Genomic DNA, 24,996 nt, shown 5'->3' with positions numbered 1-24,996 from the left:
ATAATATAATATAATATAATATAATATAACATAACATAACCTAATATAATATAATATAATATAATATAATATAATATAATATAATATAATATAATATAATATAATATAATATAATATAACATAACATAACCTAATATAATATAATATAATGTATATAATATAATATAATATAATATAATATAATATAATATAATGTATATAATATAATATAATATAATATAATATAATATAATATAATATAATATAATATAACATAACATAACATAACATAACCTAATATAATATAATATAACTTAACTTAACTTAACTTAACTTAACTTAACTTAACTTAACTTAACTTAACTTAACTTAACTTAACTTAACTTAATATAAATCTGACTTGTTTCATTTTCTTGTCTTTTTTATTTCCCAAAATGTGGCTTTAAATCTCACATTTGAACTTTTGTTGTTAATATATTGCACAGTGCTACTTTATGTCTTCAATTGGGACTTCATTCCTTGTACTCATGACATTATTTCTAAAGGTCTATGTATCCCCAAATGGGATCGCTTTTTTCCTGTAATTACCACTTTATATCTACAAATTTGTAACTTTTTTTTCAGTATTGCTTCTATATCTTGCAATACGAATCTACATTTCACAACGCAATCTTTTTTCTGCAATTATGACTATATTTCTAGCAATTAGCAAATATATGTGAATTTATTATTTATTATACCAACATCATTTTGCAATGTTGCTTTATATTTTGTAACGTAACTTTATTTTTCATAAATATAACAAGTTCCCCTTCATAAGGGAAATCCAACATGTGTATTATAACAGACTATGGGAGTATGTCAGACAACCTATCACTCTGAAGAGTAAGAAAACGGGCCAATGAAATGCCAATTAAATTGGCGGAGCTTGGCTCCACAGCTGATCCGGATGAGCCATTATCAGTGCTATTGTCTGACGTATTGCCATAGTCTGTTATCAGCTGCCTGATCTCACGAGAAAACGTAAGTATTTTACGTTTTGACAGTTTAGTGGCTAATTCGTACGAATTTGTATGAGTTCAGTTGTACGAAATTGTATGATTTTAAAAAGGAGGCGTGGCACCTAACCCCACCCCTAAACCCAACCGTCATTAGTGGATGAGCAAATCGTACTAAATCGTACGAATTAGATCGCACGAATTCGTACAAATTAGCCACTAAATCAAAAAGTTACGAATTGCCGTGAGATTGTGTTGGTTATCAGACACATGTGTCTTTCCCTATTCAGGGAATGTGGGTTAAGAACGTAACCAGGACGTTCTTTTGGAATATGTAAATATATATCTTCCATGTCTACATAATATGAAAATGTCCACAAAAAAATTAGATGACATACTGGCGGTTTGTTACATAATTTAAGAACAATTTATAATACCAGCCTAGACAATATATTACCTAAAACTATTAAAAGTATCAATAAAAGTCATTTCAATGTTAAATATTGTTGAAGGAAACATTAAGGTCCCATAATGCAATTTCAAAAGCACCAATAAATCACAAAATAAATAAAAAATAATGTTAATTTACAGACCTTTTTGCATTTTAAGGAATAATCAATAGTTTACAGTGTGTTAAAGGATTTTTAAAAGCACGACATGGAGGCAATAAAACCATTGACTATATCACTTATTCCATGGTTATCTTGCCAAGGTATAAACTAGTTAAAACTATGGCAGTGCACTTAGCTGTGCAACATTTTACCAAATTTTCATCAGTTATGATGCTTTGAATCAGTCCCAGACAGACATAAAGGAAAGAGAGTGTGCGAGATATAGATCATGTGTGTGTGTTTAAATGACCCGGGCATATCTAATGGCTCATAGTAACATGCGTTAGCTACCTTTTCCGCAATTTCTTTTTAACTACAGTATATTTGAGTTGGAGATGGAGGTTGTTCACCATTAGCTCTTTAGTGAAGCGCTGTCCTCTAGATTACCGTCACCGTTACTATGGTTACTGCTAATGATTGACGGAAGCGCAGCATTCATTTCGAACCGTGATCAAAACTGACTGGAACTACCTCTGCATTAAACGACAGCCAAGCAGAATCAATATATATGTGTGCTTTGTCCTTGTGTGCGTGTGTGTGTGTGTGTGATATGATATATATGCAAGTTTCGTAACTAGTTTTTTTCACTTAGATCTCCTCTGGTAACATTATGACATAAAATCTAACTTTCTCCAAGGTGAAAACAATAACAGATATAGTCGTACATATAGAATTCTCTCTCTCTATTCTTCCCCTTATGAATTTCGTTCTTTTGCAGCTGATTTTTTTGATGATGTTGTTGTTTTTAGACTGTTCTCAAGGTAAAAAATGGCAAGATCTTCAAGAATACAGTAGCTTCAGACGCTGATGTGTTATTCCCTCCACATCTTACAGTAATGCGCTGCATAGTTATTAATCCTGCACACACTGATATTTCTTCTCCGTCTCTCTGATACACATCTACAGAGAGCAGACCTGTAAAATTCTAGAAAGTTCTGCTGTCCTGCTGCGACCAAATCACATCTCTGCTTCAGTTTGGACCCCATAGCAGGAATTCTTTTGCTTTCGCTTCAAAGCGTCGGGTTTCGAACAGGACCTCTGATCCGCCAAATAAACCCCCCCTGTATATTAGCACAGCTCTGGACCGCTGCATGCCCTCATAGTCACTGACCCAAAATCAGAAGTAATACGGATTTATTTCCGTGTCTTTGATCTCAACCAGTGCATTCGTGCTTTTTCACCTTTCGCTTTGCAAACTTGTTCTTTTGAAACTTTCTCTATGGCTATTTTTAAAGAAAGACCCTCATTTATGATGTAGTCTGACATTTGTAAGATTTTTTTAATGATTTAAAAGAAGTTTATTCTGTTTATATTGGCTCAAATATAAAGTTTGAAATATTGTGAAATAGTTTAATCATTTATAATAACTTGTTTCTTATTTAATGTAGTTTCCATTTTAATTGATTTCTATGATTAAATGTTAGATTTCTCCACACCATGCTCCAGGTTTTAGTGTCATGATCCTTTAAAAAGCATTCTATTATGAAGATCTGCTGTTCTATTATGACATTTAGTATACATTAATAACTAATTATCATATTTACAATTATAAATTTTACTGCTTTATAGTTTTGTGGAAACTGATACTTTTGATGAGGATTATTTTATTATTATTATTATGTTATTTTTTTATTTTTTAAATAAAAAAATTATTTTATTTTTCTGAATCACATGACAGAATCATATTTTTTTATTTATTTTACTATTTGTCTTTGCTTTACATTGGTAGTGTACATATACTTTTCCTGTCCAATAACAAATACATTGAATAAAAAGATCAACATCAAGTCATAAAAAATAATAATAATAGTAGTAGTAGTAGTAATAATAATAATAATAATAATAATAATGATAATAATTATTTTATTTTATTTTATTTTATTTTATTTTATTTTATTTTATTCTTCTAAACATTTTCATGTCCAAAAATAAATAAATTGAATAAAAAATCAGCATAGTCAATAATTAATAATAATAATAATAATAATAATAATAATAATAATAATAATAATAATAAAAAGAAGAAGAAGAAGAAGAATTGTTGTATGCATTTATTTTGTTCATTTTAATTTTTTTCAAATGATCTTCACTATTGAACAATTGAATGTATGATGTAATGAATAAAGGTAAACATATTTGAATGTTACTTTTTAATAGCCTTGTATTATGCAATATTATAAATCACCTGGCAGTTTTCAGCGCTGAAATATAATGAAATATCTTCAGCACTGAATATAATGCAGACTAAGCTGGTACGAAGCTGAAAATTCAGCTTTATATCCCTAAAATAATTTACATTTTTTAACTCATTTCTTAAATTCAATGATAAAATAACTATTTTAATTTACAATACTATTTCATAATTTTTACTGTGTTTTTTATCAAATAAATGCTGCCGTGGTTACCACAACACACTTTTTTAAAAACCACTAAAAATCTTACTCATCCCAAACTCTTTTTTTTCAACCCGTTCTCTTCCTGACCTTGCTTTCTCCAACCCGTTCAACAAAATCGATGGCGAACGCAAGCAAACAAACTTTCAGAATGCTGATAGAGGCATATTCTGTGGCCCTTTGGTGGCTGGTGTGCGTATGCAAGTGGACAATTACTTTAAAAGTGCTAGCTAGCAGGATCGCCTTCCAAAAGTTGAATCTCTAATCCAGACAAGGGCGAAAAAGGGCTTTTAGAGGCCACCTTTATCACTTACCGGGCTCCATTTCCCGTTCACAGGCCAACTGGGAACAAGTGAAATGTATTCATGGAGGTTTTTCTCTTTTATTTGGCTTGTTGTGGAGGCTAAATGCTGATTTTTTTTTTTTTTTTTTTTTCGCGCCAAAATGGAAATTCTGTCATTATTTATTCGCCCTTGTGTTGTTCTGAGTTTGTATGGCTTTTTTTTTTTTTTTTTTTTTTGAATTACAATGTCAAATATTTTATGTGTTTTACATTATAATGGTATCTTTCTGTTTGGAAAATAGTCTTGTGGATATATATAAAATGTCATCTTTTGTTTTGTATGGAAGTATTGAACTAATTAATACAATTTCCAATTTTTCAATTTCCAATTGTTTATGAAATGTAGGGTATGTTAATGACAGTGGACATATTTATAGGTTTTAATAAATGAAAGGAATGTATAATGTCTGTTAAGTTTTGTAAAATATAAATCTTTTATTATTATTTCAAACCAGCTGAACTAAAGTCAAAGTGATTTGAAACGATACAGTAAATGCATTGTATTACTAAAAACATATAATTCTAAGTTATTTATTTACAGTATTTATTTTAATGTTTACTTGCTTGTACACTACCTGACAAAAGTCTTGTCGTTTTAAGAGCAACACATAATAACTTGACTTCTAGTTGATCATTTGGAAAAGTGGCAGAAGGTAGATTTTTCATATGAGTAGAACTGCATCTCAATTATCACAAATACTTCAGAAAGACCTACTGGAACCCACATGGACCCAAGATTCTCTACAAATCAGTCAAGTTTGGTGAAGGAAAATTCATGGTTTGGGGTTACTTTCAGTATGACGGCGTGCGAGAGATCTGCAGACTGGATGGCAACATCAACAGCCTGAGGTATCAAGATACTGCATTTGTGCTGCCCATTACATTACAAACCACAGGAGAGGGCAAATTCTACAGCAGGATAGCGCTCCTTCTCATACTTCAGCCTCCACATCAAAGTTCCTGAAAGCAAAGAAGGTCAAAGTGCTCCAGGATTGGACAGCCCAGTCACCAGACATGAACATTTTTGAGCATGTCTGGGGTAAGATGTAGGAGGGGGCATAGAAGATGAATCCAAATAGTCTTGATGAACTCTGGAAGATTTGCAAAAACACTTTCTTTGCCATTCTAGATGACGTTAATAAGATATTTGAGTCATTGAGTTATTGAGCCTCCAAGCTCATGGGAGCGGCTTGACTTTATATTCTATACTGTACATTATTTCTGTGAAGTGATAAGATTTTTGTCTAAGCAAAATCAGACCTTACTGTCCTAGATAAATAATTAAAAATCAAGGCATGATCATATTTTATTTTGGTAAAAGAAGCGTAATCTAGAGGCCTTTGCCTTTCATATGAGCCACTTCTGATACCAAATGATCAGCTAGAAGTTAAGATATTATATTATATTATATTATATTATATTATATTATATTATATTATATTATATTATATTATATTATATTATATTATATTATATTATATTATATTATATTATATTATATTATATTATATTATCCAAATTAAATTAAATTTGTGTTCCAAGGAAAACAAGAAAGCCATACAAGTTGTCATGTCATATTATTTAATATAAAAACTGAAAGCAAAGTGGTTCAAAACAACCTAAATGATTATAGAATAAAATATAAAATGTTTACTTTACAAATTATAATGGCTATCTAGGCTTTTTACTGGTAAAGTTCACATATTTTTTAAATGTTCTAAACTTTTTCCAGAAAAAAAAAATAATAAAAAACATAATGTCAACAAATTCAAAGAATAATAATAATAATAATATTAATAATAACAACAACAACAACAACAACAACAACAACAACAGTATTATAATTATAATTATTATTATTATTAATAATAATAAAATTATTTATTTATGTTTATTTATATATGCTTTCCCAAATAGAAAGTGACTAAATGCATGAAGATAAAATGAAATAAATTGTATTAATTTTACGTTGTGGTCGAGGAAGAAAATGAAAGTCATACAAGTTATCATATACAATATAAGAACAATATAAGTCAAAGTGGTTCAAGACAACAACGTTTTTGTTTTTTTTCGTACGTTACAGCTCCAGACACATGTACTGTTCCTTTCAGTTCCTATCAGTTTGCTTTCTTTTGGGCTCATTTTCAAAGTTCATCCGTTTCCCTGCAGATTCGTCATGTCTCTGGAATCAGTTCGCCTGCTCCAAGAACAAGTGCATCTCCAAACAATGGCTGTGTGACGGTGAAGACGACTGCGGCGACGGACTGGACGAAAGCCAGGAAATCTGCGGTAAAACTTCTGCATTTGGGCCACACAATGAACGACTATCTCTGAGAGGAAGGATATAAATCAACACGAGAGAAGCGAGATGAAAAATTGGCCTGCGGTTTCATCATAGTTGCGAATTTATGGCCATGCAGAACTCTTAACAAATGGACTCTGAAAGAAAATAGTAAATAAATAAATAAAACGCTCAGGTTTCACAAAGGTCAAACACAAGCAGTTTGTTAAATGCGTTCTCAGGACAAAACTTAAAGCAAGACACTGCAGGTGAATAGAGTAAAAAAATACAAAAGACACAAAATATTATAGAAAATGATATATATATATATATATATATATATATATATATATATATATATATATATATATATATATATATATATAGTGGTGTGAAAGTGTTTTTACTGATTTCCCGCTTACTGATTTTTTTTTTTGCATGGTTTTCGAATTGTAATGTTTCAGATCATCAAATGCATTTAAATATTAGTCGAGATAACAAAAACAAACACATCATGTCGTTTTTAAATCAAGGTTTTTATTATTAAGGGAAAACAAAATCCCAAACTACATAGCTCTGTGTGGAAAAAAAGTGTTTGCCCATAAACCTAATAACAACAACACAACAACTGCAATCAAGTGTCTTCAATAACTTGCTATAAGTCTGTAACAAACTGAATTTTGGTTGATTTAAATTGTGAACCTCCTTTTAAGGCAACAGCATCTCAACTGGATTTAGATCAGGACTCCGACTAGGCCACTCCAAAGTCTTCATTTTGTTTTTCTTTAGCCATTCAGAAGTGGACTTGCTGGTGTGCACTGTCCTGTGGCAGGACCTACGTTGGCTTCAGCTTGAGGTCAATAACAGATGACCGGACATGCAACTTCAGGATATTTTGGTACTCAGCAGAATTTATGGTTCTATATATCAAAGCAATTCTTCCAAATTCTAAAGCAGCAAAAGAGCCCCAGACCATCACACTACCACACCACATTTTACTCTTTGTATGTTCTTTTTCTAAATGTGGTGTTACATTTATGCCACACATAATAGGACACACATCTTTCAAGTCATGAGTCATGAACACTCACCTTAACTTAGGTAAGTAAGGCCTGCAGTTTTTTTTTGGATGTTGTTGTGGGGTCCTTTGTGACTTCTTGAATGAGTTGCCACAACTCCTGAGAAGGTTGTCCACTGTTCCATGTTTTTGCCACTTGTGTGTAGCACCCTTTTCATATGGCAAGGGAAGGGTCCTGGGTTCTTATAAATTAGATTGCTCTAATTTGTATTTTAACCCCAAAAAGAAACCCATAACCTGATACCAATTAATATAAACACAAGCAATCAGGTACAAAATTACCTTTCCAAATTTTCTTAATTACAATTCAACAAACAAAGATATACAAACAAAAGAAATAAAGGTTTGTCTTTTCTTTTTTTCTTTTTTCAAACTCAAATAAACAGCACAATCAACAGTTACTCATTTAGAAAACTCAAAAATAGTCCATATAAAATGAATCGAGAAATGAATAAATCCCGTTGCAGGCCTGTGTCGGTGCTTGCGTTCATAGTGGCATAAAAGTTGCCCCTTCGCCCAAAGAGCAAGTAAACAACAGTTCGCTCTTACCGGAGCCAGGGAATGCCCTAGAACCGGAGCTATAGTGGCAGCAGAAGGTGTCGCATCCAGCGCTGCCAGAGCCACTGAGATATCCTGGTTCCTCAGGGCGCTATCTGGGATGTCCAGGGTCGTTGGTGATACTCAATTGTCTACTGATGCGACTTGCAGATCTCTGCATTAGCGGCTAACGCCGTAAATAGTCTGTTGATCCTCAAGGAGGAAATTGCTATCCTCGCAGGATCATAGACGTTATAAGCTCTCTTCAGTTCTCTATTCGACAACTAGCCAAGCAAGTAATCCCTCTCACGCCAACGTTACCCCGACGAAGTCTACATCACAATGGTCTTCCACTCCCCTCATATACCTTCTAGGATATTAATTTCTGGTCACCTTACAACCACTTCCATCACGGCACAACAGGTAAAACTTAATTAAATATAAATACATAAATTCAGAAACAAACCATCCATTATACAATAAACAAATAATGAAATAAATAAAAATATTATAACAAATAAATTAATTGACAACTGTAGATAATGGCTCTGATGCTGGTTCGCTGCAGTCCTAAAGCTTTAGAAATGGCTTTATGACCTTTTCCAGACTGGTTGATCAAGTTTTTTTTATTTCTTATTTGTCTGTGAACTTTCTTTGTATTCTGGCATGATGTCTAGCTTTTGAGGATCTTTAGGTCTACTTCACTTTGTCAAGCAGGACCTATTTAAGGGATTTTTTTATTGTGAACAGGTGTTGTAGTAATCAGGACTGGTTGTGGCTAGAGAAATTGAACTCTGGTGTGGCAAACTAGAGTTATGTTTTAACATGGCCCAAACACGTTTTCACACATGGCTATGTAGTTTTGGGTTTTGTTTTCCATTAATAATAGAAACCTTCATTATAAAAAAAAACTTCATGATATGTTTACTTGCGTTATCTTGGCTAATATTTACATTTGTATGATGATCTAAAACATGAAAGTGTGACAAGCATGCAAAAAGTGAGAAATTAGTAAAGGGAAAAACACTTTTTTTCACACCACTTTATATATGTGTGTGAAAAAATGTCTACTTTAAGTTAAACATTTCTAATCATTTAATTACCATCATGCTGTCCAGTTTCTCATTTGTTTTAAAAACTTGTTTAAAGACCTACAGGACATTTTCAAACACATGAGACTGAGATTGGTCTTGATCTCTCCAGGTTCTGCATCGTGTTCTCCAGGTTTGTTCAGTTGCCCGGGATCGTACGCATGTGTGTCGAGAAACTGGTTGTGTGACGGAGAGAGAGACTGTCCTGACGGCAGTGATGAACTAGCTCTCGCTGGATGTGGTATGTTTAACCATCATGTTTCCTCACATAAAACCAGCAACTTCCTTTTATTGCTGCTTTATTGCAGTAAATATCATGGTTTGGGATTACATTCAGTGTGGGGCATGCAAGAGATTTGCAGAGTGGATGGTAACATCAACAGCCTGAGTTATCAAGACATGTGTGCTGCACATTACATTACAAACCACAGGAGAGGGCAAATTCTTTAGCAGGATAGCGCTCCTTCTCATACTTCAGCCTCCATATCATAGTTCCTGAAAGCAAAGAAGATCAAGGTGCTCTAGGATTGGCCAGCCCAGTCACCATACTTGAACATTATTGAGCATGTCTGGGGTAAGAAGGAGGAGGCATTAAAGATGAATCCAAAGAATCTTGATGGGAGTCCTGCAAGAATGCTTTCTTTGCCATTCCATATGACTTTATTAATACGTTATAGCCATTGACATCCATGGTAGGAAATACAATGGCTGATTTATTCCAACACAGAATATCTTCCTCTGTGCTTAAAATAAGTAAAGGATGGTTTTTGGGTGAACTATCACTTTAATGTGCCAATTTTACCCAAAGTCTCTTTTTTTTTCATCTGCTATCAGACCAAAATACCTTTGTCAAAGTATGTCGTCTGTATTATACACTACTATTTTAATCCTGACACACATAACCAACTACACATTTCTTCCTTTTCCTTCCTTAACTGTCTTTTTTAAGCTCCTAACAACACGTGTACTGACAGCACGTTCCAGTGCCGAAACCAGAACTGCATCCCTCGCCGGTTCGTCTGCGATCATGATGACGACTGCGGAGACGCTTCAGACGAGTCTCTGGAATGCGGTCAGTGCTCATTAGTTTCTCTGCAAAATGACCAGCCCCTTCGCGTCCCAAATTAATGGCTAGTAATTATGTTGGCACAGCTTTAATTGGACGTTTCATTGGTTGGAGAGCGTCCACAAACACAGATCTAAGAATAAACACGCAAGCTCATACTAGCTGCATTCAGCTTTTAAATTATTACTCTCTATGAGAAGGGCCAGACAGAATCTGCAGACTTTTATTTTGCGCAGACATTTAATGCGGAATAATTTTGAAGTTATAGGAGCTGAAAATGTAACACGTAGGGAAATGATCAAAACTCTTTTGTGATTCTTTTTTTGAGAGAGATGCTAATGGTCTAATCCAATTCAATGATTTATGCTAAGCTAGGCTAAAAGTCCTCCCACCAGTCTTTTGGAGTTGTGGTGCTTTTTTCTACAAATTCTGAATTTCTATGTTTTATTTGTGATTTCACTCAAAATGTACCTTTTTTTCTGTAACCTTGCCTTTTTTCTAACAATTGTGATTTTATATGCCCCATTATAGGCTTTAAACGGGGTATATGCACATAGACTTTTAGTTTCAGCCAGCCAGTCTCAGCGCTTCCAGTGAACTCTCTTTCCATTATAAAACATTTAAGGCCACATTTAAGGTCTGATTTCTTTAAAAACCTGCGATCTTCACTGCCTAATAGATAGGCAATATAAAGTGGGTCTTAGACTGCATTAAATTCTATTTTCGCCATGTCTTTAAAATATGACTATTTGACCTTGAATGTAATTAAGTTTCTGTGCTTGCTTGCTGATCCTGACGGCGCTACTGGTTACACAACCTTTCATCTTGTTTTACATTTGAACAACTAAATGAATGCTTAAATCTGTTTAACTGATTGTATTTTAATTACATTTCAACTAATTACATTGTTAGTAACTGTACCATGAACTGGGATTTGGGCAGCCCCTGCGATCGGATACTGTACCAAAGATGATGACCCGGGGGTGTTACAGACTATCAAAAAGCTGAGGACCAAGGGCAGGGTGAAATTACGGGAGTTTTCCAGGAGAAATAACAAAACGGGAGGGTGGCAGGAGACATAGAACTTTACATTAGATGCCGCCTACGCTATTGGTGTCTATTGGAAGGAATGCGTCAATAGAGCCACCATTTTAGTACAGGGTAACGCTCCTTTGAAATGAAAGTGGGACCAAGGTGGAGGACTGGCCATCCAGAGCCAAAAATATATACACGGATATACATATATTTATAATCGGGAGTTTTCCCTGTGGTCAGTATGCAAGTATTTTTTTTTAATTGCCGACAAAGAGCGTGTGTTTGTGTGCATGGAAATGTATTATCCTCCCTCCCTGTTAAATTTCTGTGTCCTGAAACACAACCTACAGCATCTTGTTTTCATGATTCATTTACATTGTTTGCTGATTTTATTATTTATATTGCAGTAAGTGACTGTATTATCATAAATAACGTGACTTGTTTAGCATAAAAGTTCGTAACATACAAAACGTAAAAAACGAAATCCTACCTATGAAATGTTTTGCCTTTATTCTCTGTTTTGTTTGTTAGCTGGTTACTACACTCGTACACAGTGCTTAAGTCCAGCATCTTTACGTTGGCTTTAGTCTTGACTAGTGCGGTTGAATGACATTTGTCCAGGGGGCACTTTACAAATGTGGCGGCACTATTGATGCATGCTCAGGGTTCCTATGCAATATCTAGTGTAAATATCTATGGGCGGTAAATAAATGTGAAATATGGGAGACTCCCGGGAAAAACGTGAGTGTTGGCTGGTGTGTGTTAAGTGCAAATTTCATATTTCGTAATTGTGACTTTGCAAGTGTCTTTTGTGAATTCGTCACACATCACCACAATTTGAAACTGTACAATTTTGACTTTACATCGCAAAATGTCATTATTTTGTTTCTCAAATTGACTTATTTTTCATGCAATTTTGGCATATCTCGCGATGGGGCTATTGACTAATATAGCATCAGCATTGCCTCATTCGTTTACTCTCTAATTCTGTTTCGACCTCTTTCATCCTCTCTTCCCTCTCCAGAGTACCGTTTATGCAAAGAGGAGGAGTTTCGCTGTGCAGATGGGCGGTGTTTGCTGAGAGCCCAATGGGAATGTGATGGTTTCCCTGACTGTCTGGACCAATCAGATGAGCTGCCACTCAACCCAAAGTGCTCCGCTGCAGGCGAGTCCCTGTCACATGTCTCCGCCCCTGTTTGACTGACAGGTCCCAGGGCTTTGTCCCATATGGGATTTGTCAGAACACCTGGTCCTCCCCGTCTGCATCTTGTACCCCTGCCAGTAGCTCCTGAAGTGGGCAGAGATGGGCTGATGAGTCCGCTGTGTCTCCCTTCTTCAGTTTTTGGCTTCGGGGGCAAGCATATGCCAATAATGTTAACAGATGCCATTACTGTTCCCAGCCAAGCTCATTGAGAAACAGTTTTATGGTTATATTTCTATGGGGAAATTAAAATCAGATGTTTACAGCATGTTTACAGTGTAACTTTACAACACTAATAAGACTTGACTTCGGAAGCAGCCATTTAGCAAACAAAAAGAACACCCCAGAATACGGATAGCAGTATGATTTAGAACATTCTAGAAACAGCATAACAATCTACTACTCATAAATAATAGCCACACTACCTTAGGAACTGCATAGCATCATGTTACTCCCCAAACATGCCAAAAACAAATTCTCAGAACACCCTAGCAAATGCACAACAACATGTTAAAACCTTGCCCCAAATCAAATGTACCAAAAAAAGCACTTAGAACACCATAGCAATCATGTGGCAACATGCCAAAAACACCCAGAGCACCCTAATAACTGCACAAACTGTTGAACCACCAGCCCAAAAACAAATGAAATGTGGTGAAAAAACATTCAAAACACATAGCAGCATGCCAAAAACACTTGAACCACCCTAATAATAATAATAATAATAATATTAATAATAATAATAATAATAATTCCTTACATTTATATAGCGCTTTTCTGGGCACTTAAAGCGCTTTGCACATAGGGGGTAATCCTCTCCTTATCCACCACCACTGTGCAGCATCCACCTGGATGACGCGGCGGCAGCCATTTTTCGCCAGACCGCACACCACACACTAGCTGATTGGTAGAGAGGAGACAGAGTGATTAAGCCAATTATGATATGGGGTGGGTTAGGAGGCCATGATGGTCAGAGGCCAGTGGGCAGATTTGGTCAGGATGCCGGGGTTAAACCCCTACTCTTTTTTTGAAGAACATCCTGGGATTTTTAATGACCTCGGTTTAACGTCTCATCAGAAAGACGGCGCTCACTGAGCAGTATAGAGTCCCCGTCACTATACTGGGACATTAGGACCCACACAGAGCGCAGGTTGAGTGCTCCCTGCTGGCCTCACTAATACCACCTCCGGCAGCAGTCTAGCTTTCACATGTGGTCTCCCATCCAGGTACTGACCGGGCGCAGCCCTGCTTAGCTTCAGTGGGCGACCATGTGAGAGTTGCAGAGACTACACAACACAACAACGTGTTAAACCCCAGCCCCAAACGGCAAAGACAAAACATGGCAAAGACAAAACACCCAGAACACTATAGCAACTAAAGAGAAACATGCCAGAAACACTCAGGACACCCTAGCAACCACACAGCAATGTGTTGAACCACTACCCCAACTTTAAATTAAATGTGTCAAAAGAAACAACAATCAGAACACAAAAGCAACTGCATAGCAACATATCGAAAACCTTAAGAGCACCCTAGAAACTGCACAACAATGTGTTAAACCCCAAACTGTAATTCAATGTGGCATAGCAAAAACCACTCAGGACACCCTAGTAACCACACAAGCAAATGTTAAATCTCAGCCCCAAAACCAAATAAAATGTGGCAAAGAAAGAAACACCTAGAACACTATAGCAACTACACACTGTAGCAATATACCAAAAACACTCAAGACACCCTAGCAGCCACACAACGTGTTAAACCCCTGCCCCAAACTAAATGAAATGTGCTGAAAAACAACACTCAGAACACCATAGCAACTGCATAATAACATGTCAAAACACTAAGAACTCCCTAGAAACCATACAACCTGTTAAAACACTGCCCCAAACCCAAATGAAATGCAGTAAAAGAACAATCAGAAAACTACAGTAACTACATAGCAACATGACAACACTCAGATACCATAGCAAATGTATATAGCAACATGCCAAAAAAACACCATAGAAAACCACACAACAATTTGTTAAACCCTAAACCCAAATGAAATGTAGCAAAGCAAAACACACTCAAAAAATCATAGTAACTACATAGTAACATGCCAACAATACTCAGATCACCCTAGCAACTACACAACAATGTGTTAAATTCTTGCCCCAAACGTAAATCAAATGCACCAAAAACACCCTATCTACTGCACAAAAATGAATTATCCTCTCTTCCCAAACCCAAATGAGATGTGGCGAAGACAAAACACTCATAGCACCATAGCAACTACATAACAAAATGCCAAAAAAAACACTCAGAACACCCTAGCAACCACACAAAAAATGCAATGTGGCAAAGACAAAACACTCATAGCTGTCACGGATTGGTCAGGCTCTCACGATCCCCACTCACGAAGATCACCATCACCTGACTTCTAATGAGCACACAGCTGCATCACATTCACGAGCACCAGATAAAAGCACAGCACTCCAGTCGCTCATTGTCCGGGCTCGTCTCGACGAAAGCGGACAACTGAGCGACCACTCAGCGTAGTCATCCTCAGCTAAAACAAACGATTTACTTACCTGTTCTCTTTGTATTCCTCCTAGTCTTCCTGGTCCTCCCGAATCGTCCTGTCTTCCAGTCCTTCCAAGTCTGTGTCATCCTCTGTCAGCTGTATCTGGTGTGTGCTGTCCATCCTCGTGTATTCCTGTTACCCAGCCACGGAGGAAAAGACCCCAACATCATTCCTGATCCTCCTGGCTATCCTTCATGTGCTCCTTGTTGTCATTTAATAAACACCCTAACGTTTCCTTACCTCTGTCTCCTGTCCGCTTCATAACAGAAGCCCGGACCTATAACGACGACAACATGAGCACCCCCGATCACTTTCAAGAGCTGGTGGACCAGTTGAAGCGGATTCTACAGCCACCAGCTCCACTTTCCAACGCACCACCAGCACCGAGCACTTCCGCCTCCACAGTTTCTTCTTCGGCCCTTCCTTCCAGTCCCATGGCCCGACCAGCGCCCTACTCAGGCGGAGCGGGGGAGTGCAATGGTTTTCTGTTACAATGTTCCCTCATATTCGAAATGCAACCTTCTCTATATCCCACAGATAAGTCAAAGATCGCCTACATCGTATCACTACTCTCTGGACCTGCACTTAAATGGGCTGAGACGATCTGGAACCAAGCCGGGCCGGTCATGAATTCCATCACTACCTTCACGGAGTATTTCAAAGAGGTGTTTGGACGTTCTGATGGGGAAGTAGCCGCTGGAGAGCAGCTGTATCATCTAAAGCAAGGTACTCTATCTACACAGGAATATGCTCTCCGGTTTCGCACTCTAGCAGCTGCAAGTGGATGGAATGAGAGATCGTTGTTGACCACGTACCGGCTCGGCTTGGAACCCACTCTCCGAATCCAGCTGGCCACATTAGATGATACTATGGGTCTGGAGAGATTCATCCAACATTCTCTCCGATGTTCCGATCGTCTCCGTTCCTATCAACAGGACACCATCACCCCCTCGTCTGCACTCCTCCAATCGCCTGAGTCAACAGCCTCTCCAGAACCAGAACCCATGATAATAGAGTCTGGAAGACTGACATCAGCGGAACGACAGAGGAGGCTGACCCGGGGTCTGTGTCTATACTGCGGTGTCAGTGGACACACCCGTATGGAGTGTCCCCTTCGTCCCATTCGGACTTCAGTGAGTGTATTCAGTACGAATATTGAACAATGTAAACCACTTACTACCACCGTACAAAATAACTACTGCCTCTATTTCTCTCCTTGTCACAGCCCTCATCGACTCCGGGTCAGCAGGGAACTTCATCTCCCAATCCCTCTGTCGTCAACTCCACCTACGTACTGAGGCGTCCTCGCATATATACCAGATACAACCGATAACCCAGTGCACTCGATCTTCGACCCGTATCCATCGACAATGCGAAGACATCCTTCTTCAAGTGGGGGTTGTTACATCAAGAGAGGATTCAATTTCTGGTTCTGGAGGGTGCAAATATGGACATCATTCTAGGGCGCCCGTGGCTGGTGAAGCACGATCCCATCATCTCTTGGGGCACAGGAGAGATAAAGAAATGGGGATCTGGATGTACACCTACCTGTTTTCCAAATCTCCCTCTTCAAGGTCGGAACCCCATTTCTTTGTTTACAACATCGGTCGAGAGTCCTCCTGAGAAGCAGTCTATCCACATTCCTAAGGAGTACAGCTCCTTTCATGATGTCTTCTGCCCCAAGAGAGCTTCCCAGCTACCGCCGCATCGGCCATGGGACTGCGCGATCGACCTAGTTCCAGATGCCCAGTTGCCAAGAGGTAGGATCTACCCGCTCTCGCTTCCAGAGAATCAGGCAATGGAAGATTACATAAGGGAGGCTCTGAGTCAGGGGTACATACGTCACTCAAAATCACCAGCCGCCTCAAGCTTCTTCTTTGTGGCCAAGAAGGACGGAGGGCTGCGTCCATGCATCGACTACAGGGTCCTAAATAACGGTACAGTAAAATACCGATATCCCCTTCCTCTGGTACCAGCCGCTTTGGAACAGCTCCGAGAAGCTAAAGTCTTCACTAAATTGGACCTCCGCAGCGCGTATAATCTGATAAGAATACGTGAGGGGGACCAATGGAAGACAGCATTCGTGACCCCTACTGGCCACTATGAATATGAGGTCATGCCTTACGGTCTGGTCAACGCCCCCTCCGTATTCCAAAACTTCATTCATGAAGTCCTCCGGGAGTTTCTTCACCACTTTGTAATAGTGTACATAGATGACATCCTCATTTACTCCCGGAGTGAGGCCGAACATCGCCAACACGTTGCGGAGGTCCTACACACATTGAGAGAACATCACCTCTACCTCAAAGCGGAGAAATGCTCATTCCACCAGAAGTCGATTCATTTCTTGGGATACATCATTGACCAAACCGGTATACGTATGGATGGGAAGAAAATTGAGGCTGTTCTATCCTGGTCAGAACCCACTTCCATTAAGGAGCTCCAGAGGTTTCTTGGGTTTGCTAACTTTTATAGACGGTTTATCAAGGACTACAGCAGGATTACATCACCTCTCACTAATCTCCTCAAGGGTAAACCCAAAGGACTGGAGTGGACCAAAGAAGCAGCCGCAGCCTTCCGCCTTCTTAAGAAGGAGTTCACAAGGGCCCCACTCCTGACTCATCCTGACCCAAATCTTCCTTTCGTGGTGGAAGTGGACGCATCCACCACCGGCGTCGGGGCAGTATTATCCCAACATCATAATACACCGCCCCGACTGCATCCCTGTGCCTATTTCTCTCGGAAGTTGAGCCCGGCGGAGCAGAATTACAGCATAGGAGACAGGGAGCTTCTAGCAATCAAGCTAGCCTTGGAGGAGTGGCGTCACTGGTTGGAGGGAGCCAAACATCCGTTCCAGGTGATCACAGATCACAAAAACCTCCAATATATCAAAGAGGCCAAGAGACTATGTCCACGTCAAGCCAGATGGTCACTTTTCTTCTCACGTTTTGATTTCTCCATTTCCTATCGTCCAGGACCCAAGAATCTAAGAGCAGACGCTCTCTCTCGTTTACACGAGCATCACGATCATGAAGAACTCCCAACGAAGATTCTTCCCGAACACATCTCCATTTGTCCGATCACCTGGAACGCTCCTCCAGTCGTTGCCACTCCGGAAGCCCCTGCTCCGCCGGGATGCCCTCCTCATCGGCAGTTCATACCACCTGAACACCGGGTAGATCTGATCCACTCCTTACATACCTCGCTAGGCACTGGACATCCAGGGATCAACAATACTCTCTCGCTAGTATCCCAACGATTCTGGTGGCCAAACATGGCAAGGGATGTGAGGCAATATGTTCAGGGCTGTAAGGACTGTGCCCAATCCAAGAGCCCACGTCATCTACCCGCTGGAAAGCTCCATCCCTTGCCGATTCCGAACCGTCCCTGGTCACACCTAGGAGTGGACTTTATCACTGACCTCCCTTCGTCAGAAGGTAATACCTGTATTCTAGTCATCGTAGATAGATTCTCAAAGTTTGTCAAACTAATCCCTCTGAAAGGTCTTCCCACAGCCTTTGAAACAGCCGACAATATCTTTAATCAAGTCTTCAGGTCATTTGGTATTCCAGAAGATATTGTGTCGGACAGAGGTCCACAGTTCATCTCACGTCTATGGAAAGCCTTCTTCAAGCTCCTAGGTGTGGCCGTCAGCCTCTCTTCTGGATATCATCCCCAAACCAACGGGCAGACAGAGAGGAAGATTCAGGAGGTGGGACGGTTCCTGAGGACCTTCTGCAGTGGTCACCAGAGCTCCTGGAGCCAGTATTTGGGCTGGGCAGAATATGCCCAAAATTCACTGCGGCAACCCTCCACCGGACTCACGCCATTCCAGTGCGTCCTGGGCTTCCAACCACCGCTCTTTCCCTGGGATGGCGAACCATCTGATGTCCCCGCAGTGGATCACTGGTTCCGGGAGAGCGAGAGAGTCTGGGACGAGGCTCATCAACATCTGCAGAGGGCAGTCCGTCGAAGCAAGGTAACCGCCGATAGAAGAAGGTCTGAAGAACCCAGATACACACCCGGACAAAAGGTGTGGCTATCCACCCGGGACATACGCATGCGACTGCCCTCTCGCAAGTTAAGTCCCCGATTTGTTGGTCCCTTCACCATCGTGGAACAGGTTAACCCCGTCACCTACAAACTACAATTACCCTCTCACTACCGTATTCACCCTACATTCCACGTATCACTCCTGAAACCCTATCACGATCCTGTTCTTCCCTCCACAGAGCCTGACCACGAAGAGGAACCCCCTCCTCCACTGCTCCTAGAAGAAGGAACCGTCTACGCAGTGAAGGAGATCTTGCGTTCCCGACGTCGTGGTGGCCAGTTGGAGTACCTGGTGGACTGGGAAGGGTACGGCCCCGAAGAAAGGACATGGGTTCCCAGAGCTGATATTCTCGATCCTAGTCTCATGGTGGAGTTTCATGAGAGCCACCCTGAGTTCCCAGCGCCTAGAGGCAGAGGGAGACCACCACGGCGTCGGAGGTGTCGGCCCTCAGGAGCGGGCCCTGGGGAGGGGGGTACTGTCACGGATTGGTCAGGCTCTCACGATCCCCACTCACGAAGATCACCATCACCTGACTTCTAATGAGCACACAGCTGCATCACATTCACGAGCACCAGATAAAAGCACAGCACTCCAGTCGCTCATTGTCCGGGCTCGTCTCGACGAAAGCGGACAACTGAGCGACCACTCAGCGTAGTCATCCTCAGCTAAAACAAACGATTTACTTACCTGTTCTCTTTGTATTCCTCCTAGTCTTCCTGGTCCTCCCGAATCGTCCTGTCTTCCAGTCCTTCCAAGTCTGTGTCATCCTCTGTCAGCTGTATCTGGTGTGTGCTGTCCATCCTCGTGTATTCCTGTTACCCAGCCACGGAGGAAAAGACCCCAACATCATTCCTGATCCTCCTGGCTATCCTTCATGTGCTCCTTGTTGTCATTTAATAAACACCCTAACGTTTCCTTACCTCTGTCTCCTGTCCGCTTCATAACAATAGCACAATAACAACTACAATGCAACATGACAATACAAACATAGCACCATAGCAACTACATAGCAAAATGTTGAAAAACTCTCAGGACACCCTAGCAACCACACAACAAATGAGATGTGGCAAAGAGAAAACACTCATAGCTCCATAGCAACAAACAGGAAACCCTAGCAACCACACAACAAATAAGATGTGGCAAAGATAAAACACTCATAGCACCATAACTACTACATTGCAACATGACAATACACACATAGCACCATAGCAATTATATAGCAACATGCCAAAAACACTCAGGACACCCTAGCAACTACACAACAAATGAGATGTGGCAAAGACAAAACACACATGGCTGCATAACATCAAACAGTCAGGGCACCCTAGCAACCACACAACAAGACAACACTCAGCACTACATTGCAACATGATGGTACACTCATAGCACCATTGCAACTGCATAGCAACGTGTCAAAACACTCAGGACACCCTAGCAACCACACAACAAATAAGATGTGGCAAAGAAAAAACACTCATAGCTCCATAGCAACAAACACTCAAGACACCCTTGCAACCACACATCAAATGAGATGTGGCAAAGACAAAACACTCATAGCACCATAACAACAACATAGCAACATGGCAAAAACACTCAGGACAGCCTAGAACCACACAACAAATGAGATGTGGCAAAGAGGAAAAATCCATAGCTCCATAGCAACGAACACTCAGGACACCCTAGCAACCACACAACAAATGAGATGTGGCAAAGACAAATCACTCATAGCACCATTGCAACAAACATCCAGGACACCCTAGCAACCACACAACAAATTAGATGTGACAAAGACAACACTCATAGCACCATAACAACTACATTGCACGATGACAATACACTCAAAGCACTATAGCAACTACATAGCAACATGCCAAAAACACTCAGCACACCCTAGCAACCACACAACGTGCCCAAATGTAAATTAAATCTGCCAAAAAAATCAAAAACACTCAGAACACCATAGCAAGAGCAATCCTCCCTAACAACACCCTAGCAACCACACAAAAATCTTATATCCTCTCACACTCAAATTAAATGTGACAAACAACACTCAGAACACCCTAGCATCTATATAGAAACCCCCAATCCAATGAAGCATTCCTAAAAAGTTCAGAACACCCTAGTAACCAACCCCCCCACAAAACCCAATGAAACAATGCAAAATATAAAAGAATTATATATAAAACACCCTAGCAACCACTGTGCCATCTAATGGTTTTGTCCATTTGTGTCTCCTGTTTTCTTCTCGCTGCTCCATGTTTTAGAAAGTTTGTGCAATGGTTCGGTTTTCATGTGTGCAAACGGCCGCTGCGTTCCGCTGGGGAGCGTGTGTAACCAGCACGACGACTGTGGGGACCGATCGGATGAGAGGAACTGCCATGTTAATGAGTGTTTAAACCGGAAAGTCAGCGGCTGCACCCAGGACTGTCAAGACCTACCCGTGGGATACAAGGTGTGTGTGTGTGTGTTAGAGAGCACATTTGTCATGCTCTACAAGGTTTTTCTTTGCTTAAATTAAGTGTCTGGTTCCATCCATGGCTGAAGAGTTCCATGTATGAAGGGAAGATATGAAAACTCTGACCCATGGATGTGAAGAAATGTTTTTGTTTTTCCAACAAATCTTCAGGCTAACCTCATTAGCAGGCTTTAGCGGCTACGACAATATTGGAAAAGTCTATGCAAACAAATTGTTCTGCGTAATAAAGTGCATTTTACATTCCGCAGAGGTTTTAGCCGCAGATCTGTGGGAAATGTCATGATCACATTCCCAGTTATTTTACAAACTCGAACCATTGAATTAATAAACAAGTCTGTTACAAACAATGGAAAAATGCTAAAAAGTCACTTGTGGGAACTAATTTCAGGGGGAATTGACTGCGACAGTATATACAAATCATTGCTAGGCCTCATTAGCATGTGAGTCTTTTGGAAAAGTCTGTGCTAACATCTTGTTTAATGTCATAAAATCGTTTTTTTTTTTCACATTATACACAGGTATAAAGTACTTGGTAAAAAAAACTGCTGAAAATTTTATGATAATCTTTAAATGATCATTTTGTTTGCTAAAAATTCTGTCTGTTCAGTTTTAGCAACAAATCTGTGGAAAATGTTATGATCGAATTTACATTTACTTTTTTGCATTCCACAGATGTATATAGTACTATGTGGAAAAATAAAAAATGTTATGAAAGTTGAAAACTGAAAATGTCATACATTATTTTTCGTCTGCCGAAAATTACGTTTATTCCTACTATTTTTTGTTGTAGCGACGAATCTGTGGAAAATGTTATGATTGAATTTACATTTACTTTTTTTACATTCCACAGAGATTCTGTATCTGTATACTATACTTGGTAAAAAAAAAAAAATCAGTCAAGAATGTTATGATAGTGGAAAAACAAAAATCCAAAAAATCAGTCAATCCTTACTTTTTAGTTTTAGTGCCAAATCTGTGGAAGATGTTGTGATTGAATGTTCTGTTTTGTTTGTTTGTTGTTTAACCTTAATTTTTGACAGTATAAACAGCTGTAAATACTATCTTGTTTGATGTCATAACATGCCATTTTACGTTCCACAGAGGTATATAATACTTGGTGAAAAATCAGTCGAAAATGTTATGATAACTGAAACAGAAAATGTCATTTATACGATATTTTTCATTGGATGAAAATTTGGTCTATTCCTACTTTTTAGTTTTATCACCAAATCTGTGAACATTGTTATGAATGAATTTATGTTTTTGTTTGTTTGTTTGTTTGTTTGTTTGTTTGTTTGTTTGCTTTTTAAAAAAAGCAAAAAAAATCTTGATCATTACCTTCAGAGGTATATAAAACTTGGTGAAAAATCTGTTGAATATGTTATAACTGAAGACCAAAAATGTCATTAATACAATAATTTTCATCTGCCAACAATTATTTTCCTATTTTTTAGTTTTATTGACAAATCTGTCGAAAATGTTATGATCAGCTTTACGTTTTTGTTTGTTTGCATTTTTTACATATTTTTTTTTATCTTTGACAGTATAAACAGTGGTAAATATGATCTTGTTTAATGTCATAACATGCATTTTTACTTTCCACAGAGATATATAATACTTGGTGAAAAATCAGTCGAAAATGTTATGATGGCTGAAAACCGTAAATGTCATTTATACAGTCATTTTTCCTCGTGAAAAAATTCAGTCAATCTCTACCTTTATAGTTTTAGTGTCAAATCTGTACAAAATTTATGATCGAATTAAATTTTTAGTTTGTTTGTCTTTTGTAATCTTTTTTTTTTTTTTATCTTTGACTGTAACAGCTGTAAATACGATCTTCTTTAATATCATAACTTGCATTTTTAAATTCCGTTCATACAATCATTTTTATCTGCCAAAAATTTGGTTCATCACTATTTTTTAGTTTTATCGCCAAATCTGTGGAAATTGTTATGATCACATTTACATTTTTGTTTGTTTGCCTTTTTTTTTTAAGTACGGCTGTAAATACAGTCTTGTTTGATGTCAACATCATTTTTACATTTCACAGAGGTATATAGTACTTAGTATATAGTAACAGAAAACTGAAAATCTCATTTATACGATAGTTTACATTGACCGAAAACTCTGTGAATGCCTACATTTAGTTTTATCACCAAATCTGTGGAAAATGTTATGATCGAATTTATATTTTCAGTTGTTTGCTTTTTCTTGATCTTCAACTGTATAAGCAACTGTGAATGTGATATTGTTTTATGTCATGAAATACATTTTTACATTTCACAGAGGTATCCGGTACTTGGCTAAAAATTGAACATGTTATAATAACAGAAAACCAAAAATGGCCGAAAATGCCTACTTTTTTATCACCAAATCTGTGTAAATTGTTATGATTGAACTGATTTTTGTTAGTTTGCTTTCTTTTTTTATCTCGACTGTATAAGCAACTGTAAATGCAATATTGTTTGATGTCATAAAAGGTATTTTTACATTACACAGAGGTAGATAGCACTTGGCGGAAAATCTATCAAAAATGTTATGATAACAGAAAAGCAAAAATGCAATTCATATGATCATTTTCATCGGTTGAAAATTCAGTCCATTCCTACTTTTTAGTTTTAGCAGTAAATCTGCGAATAAATGTTATAGTCGCAATTGCATTTTTTTGTTGTTGTTAATGTTTGTTTTTTTTAATCTTCGACTGTATAAACAACCGTAAATGTGATTTATTATTTTTTTAGGTCATAAAATGCATTTTAACATTCCAAAGATAAATCAGTCGAAGATAAAGATAAATTAGATAAAGAAAATCAGTTGAAAATGTTTTGGTTACAGAAAACCAAAAATGCCATTTATACTTTAATTTTCAATACTTTTTTGGGTCGTTTCCACTGACTGGTACGGTACGGTTCGGTTTGGTACGGGTCACCTTTATCAGGCTTGCGTTTCCACTAACAAGGGTACCCTTTTGGTGGGCGTGGTGTATGACAGAAAGTTTCAGTCGACGTCATTCTAGCTCGAGGAAATGTCTACAGTAAAGTTGTATGGGTCACTTACATGTCATATGAGAAGCACTTCTCACAAAACAGATGCTTCATACACAAATACTTGTGTAGAAATGTTTATTACTAACTTTTCAATGAACATGAGTTGATTATAACTGCAAATCAAAGACAGTGTGAAACAGCCTACTGTAACGTCTGTAATTACATTAAATAAGTAAATAAATGAACATATATAAACACATACAGCCCCTTACAGTCTCCGATATGTTACCAAAAACAGAAGAA

The 24,996-nt window shown here is 38.4% G+C and overlaps 1 protein-coding gene across 1 annotated transcript in view; it reads left to right on the top strand.

Annotated features, from left to right (window-relative positions):
- The window catches only part of lrp1ba (low density lipoprotein receptor-related protein 1Ba), a 407,482-nt gene that overhangs the window by 258,596 nt on the left and 123,890 nt on the right, over positions 1-24,996 (top strand). The window contains 5 exon segments of the mRNA XM_056448564.1: positions 6,494-6,613; positions 9,424-9,552; positions 10,261-10,383; positions 12,437-12,577; positions 21,495-21,682. Coding sequence (XP_056304539.1) covers positions 6,494-6,613; positions 9,424-9,552; positions 10,261-10,383; positions 12,437-12,577; positions 21,495-21,682 — 701 coding nt within the window.

This window comes from Danio aesculapii, chromosome 22, assembly GCF_903798145.1.
Source record: "Danio aesculapii chromosome 22, fDanAes4.1, whole genome shotgun sequence".
NCBI classification, from domain to species: Eukaryota; Metazoa; Chordata; class Actinopteri; order Cypriniformes; family Danionidae; genus Danio; species Danio aesculapii.
This window is presented reverse-complemented; position numbering and strand designations above follow the sequence as displayed.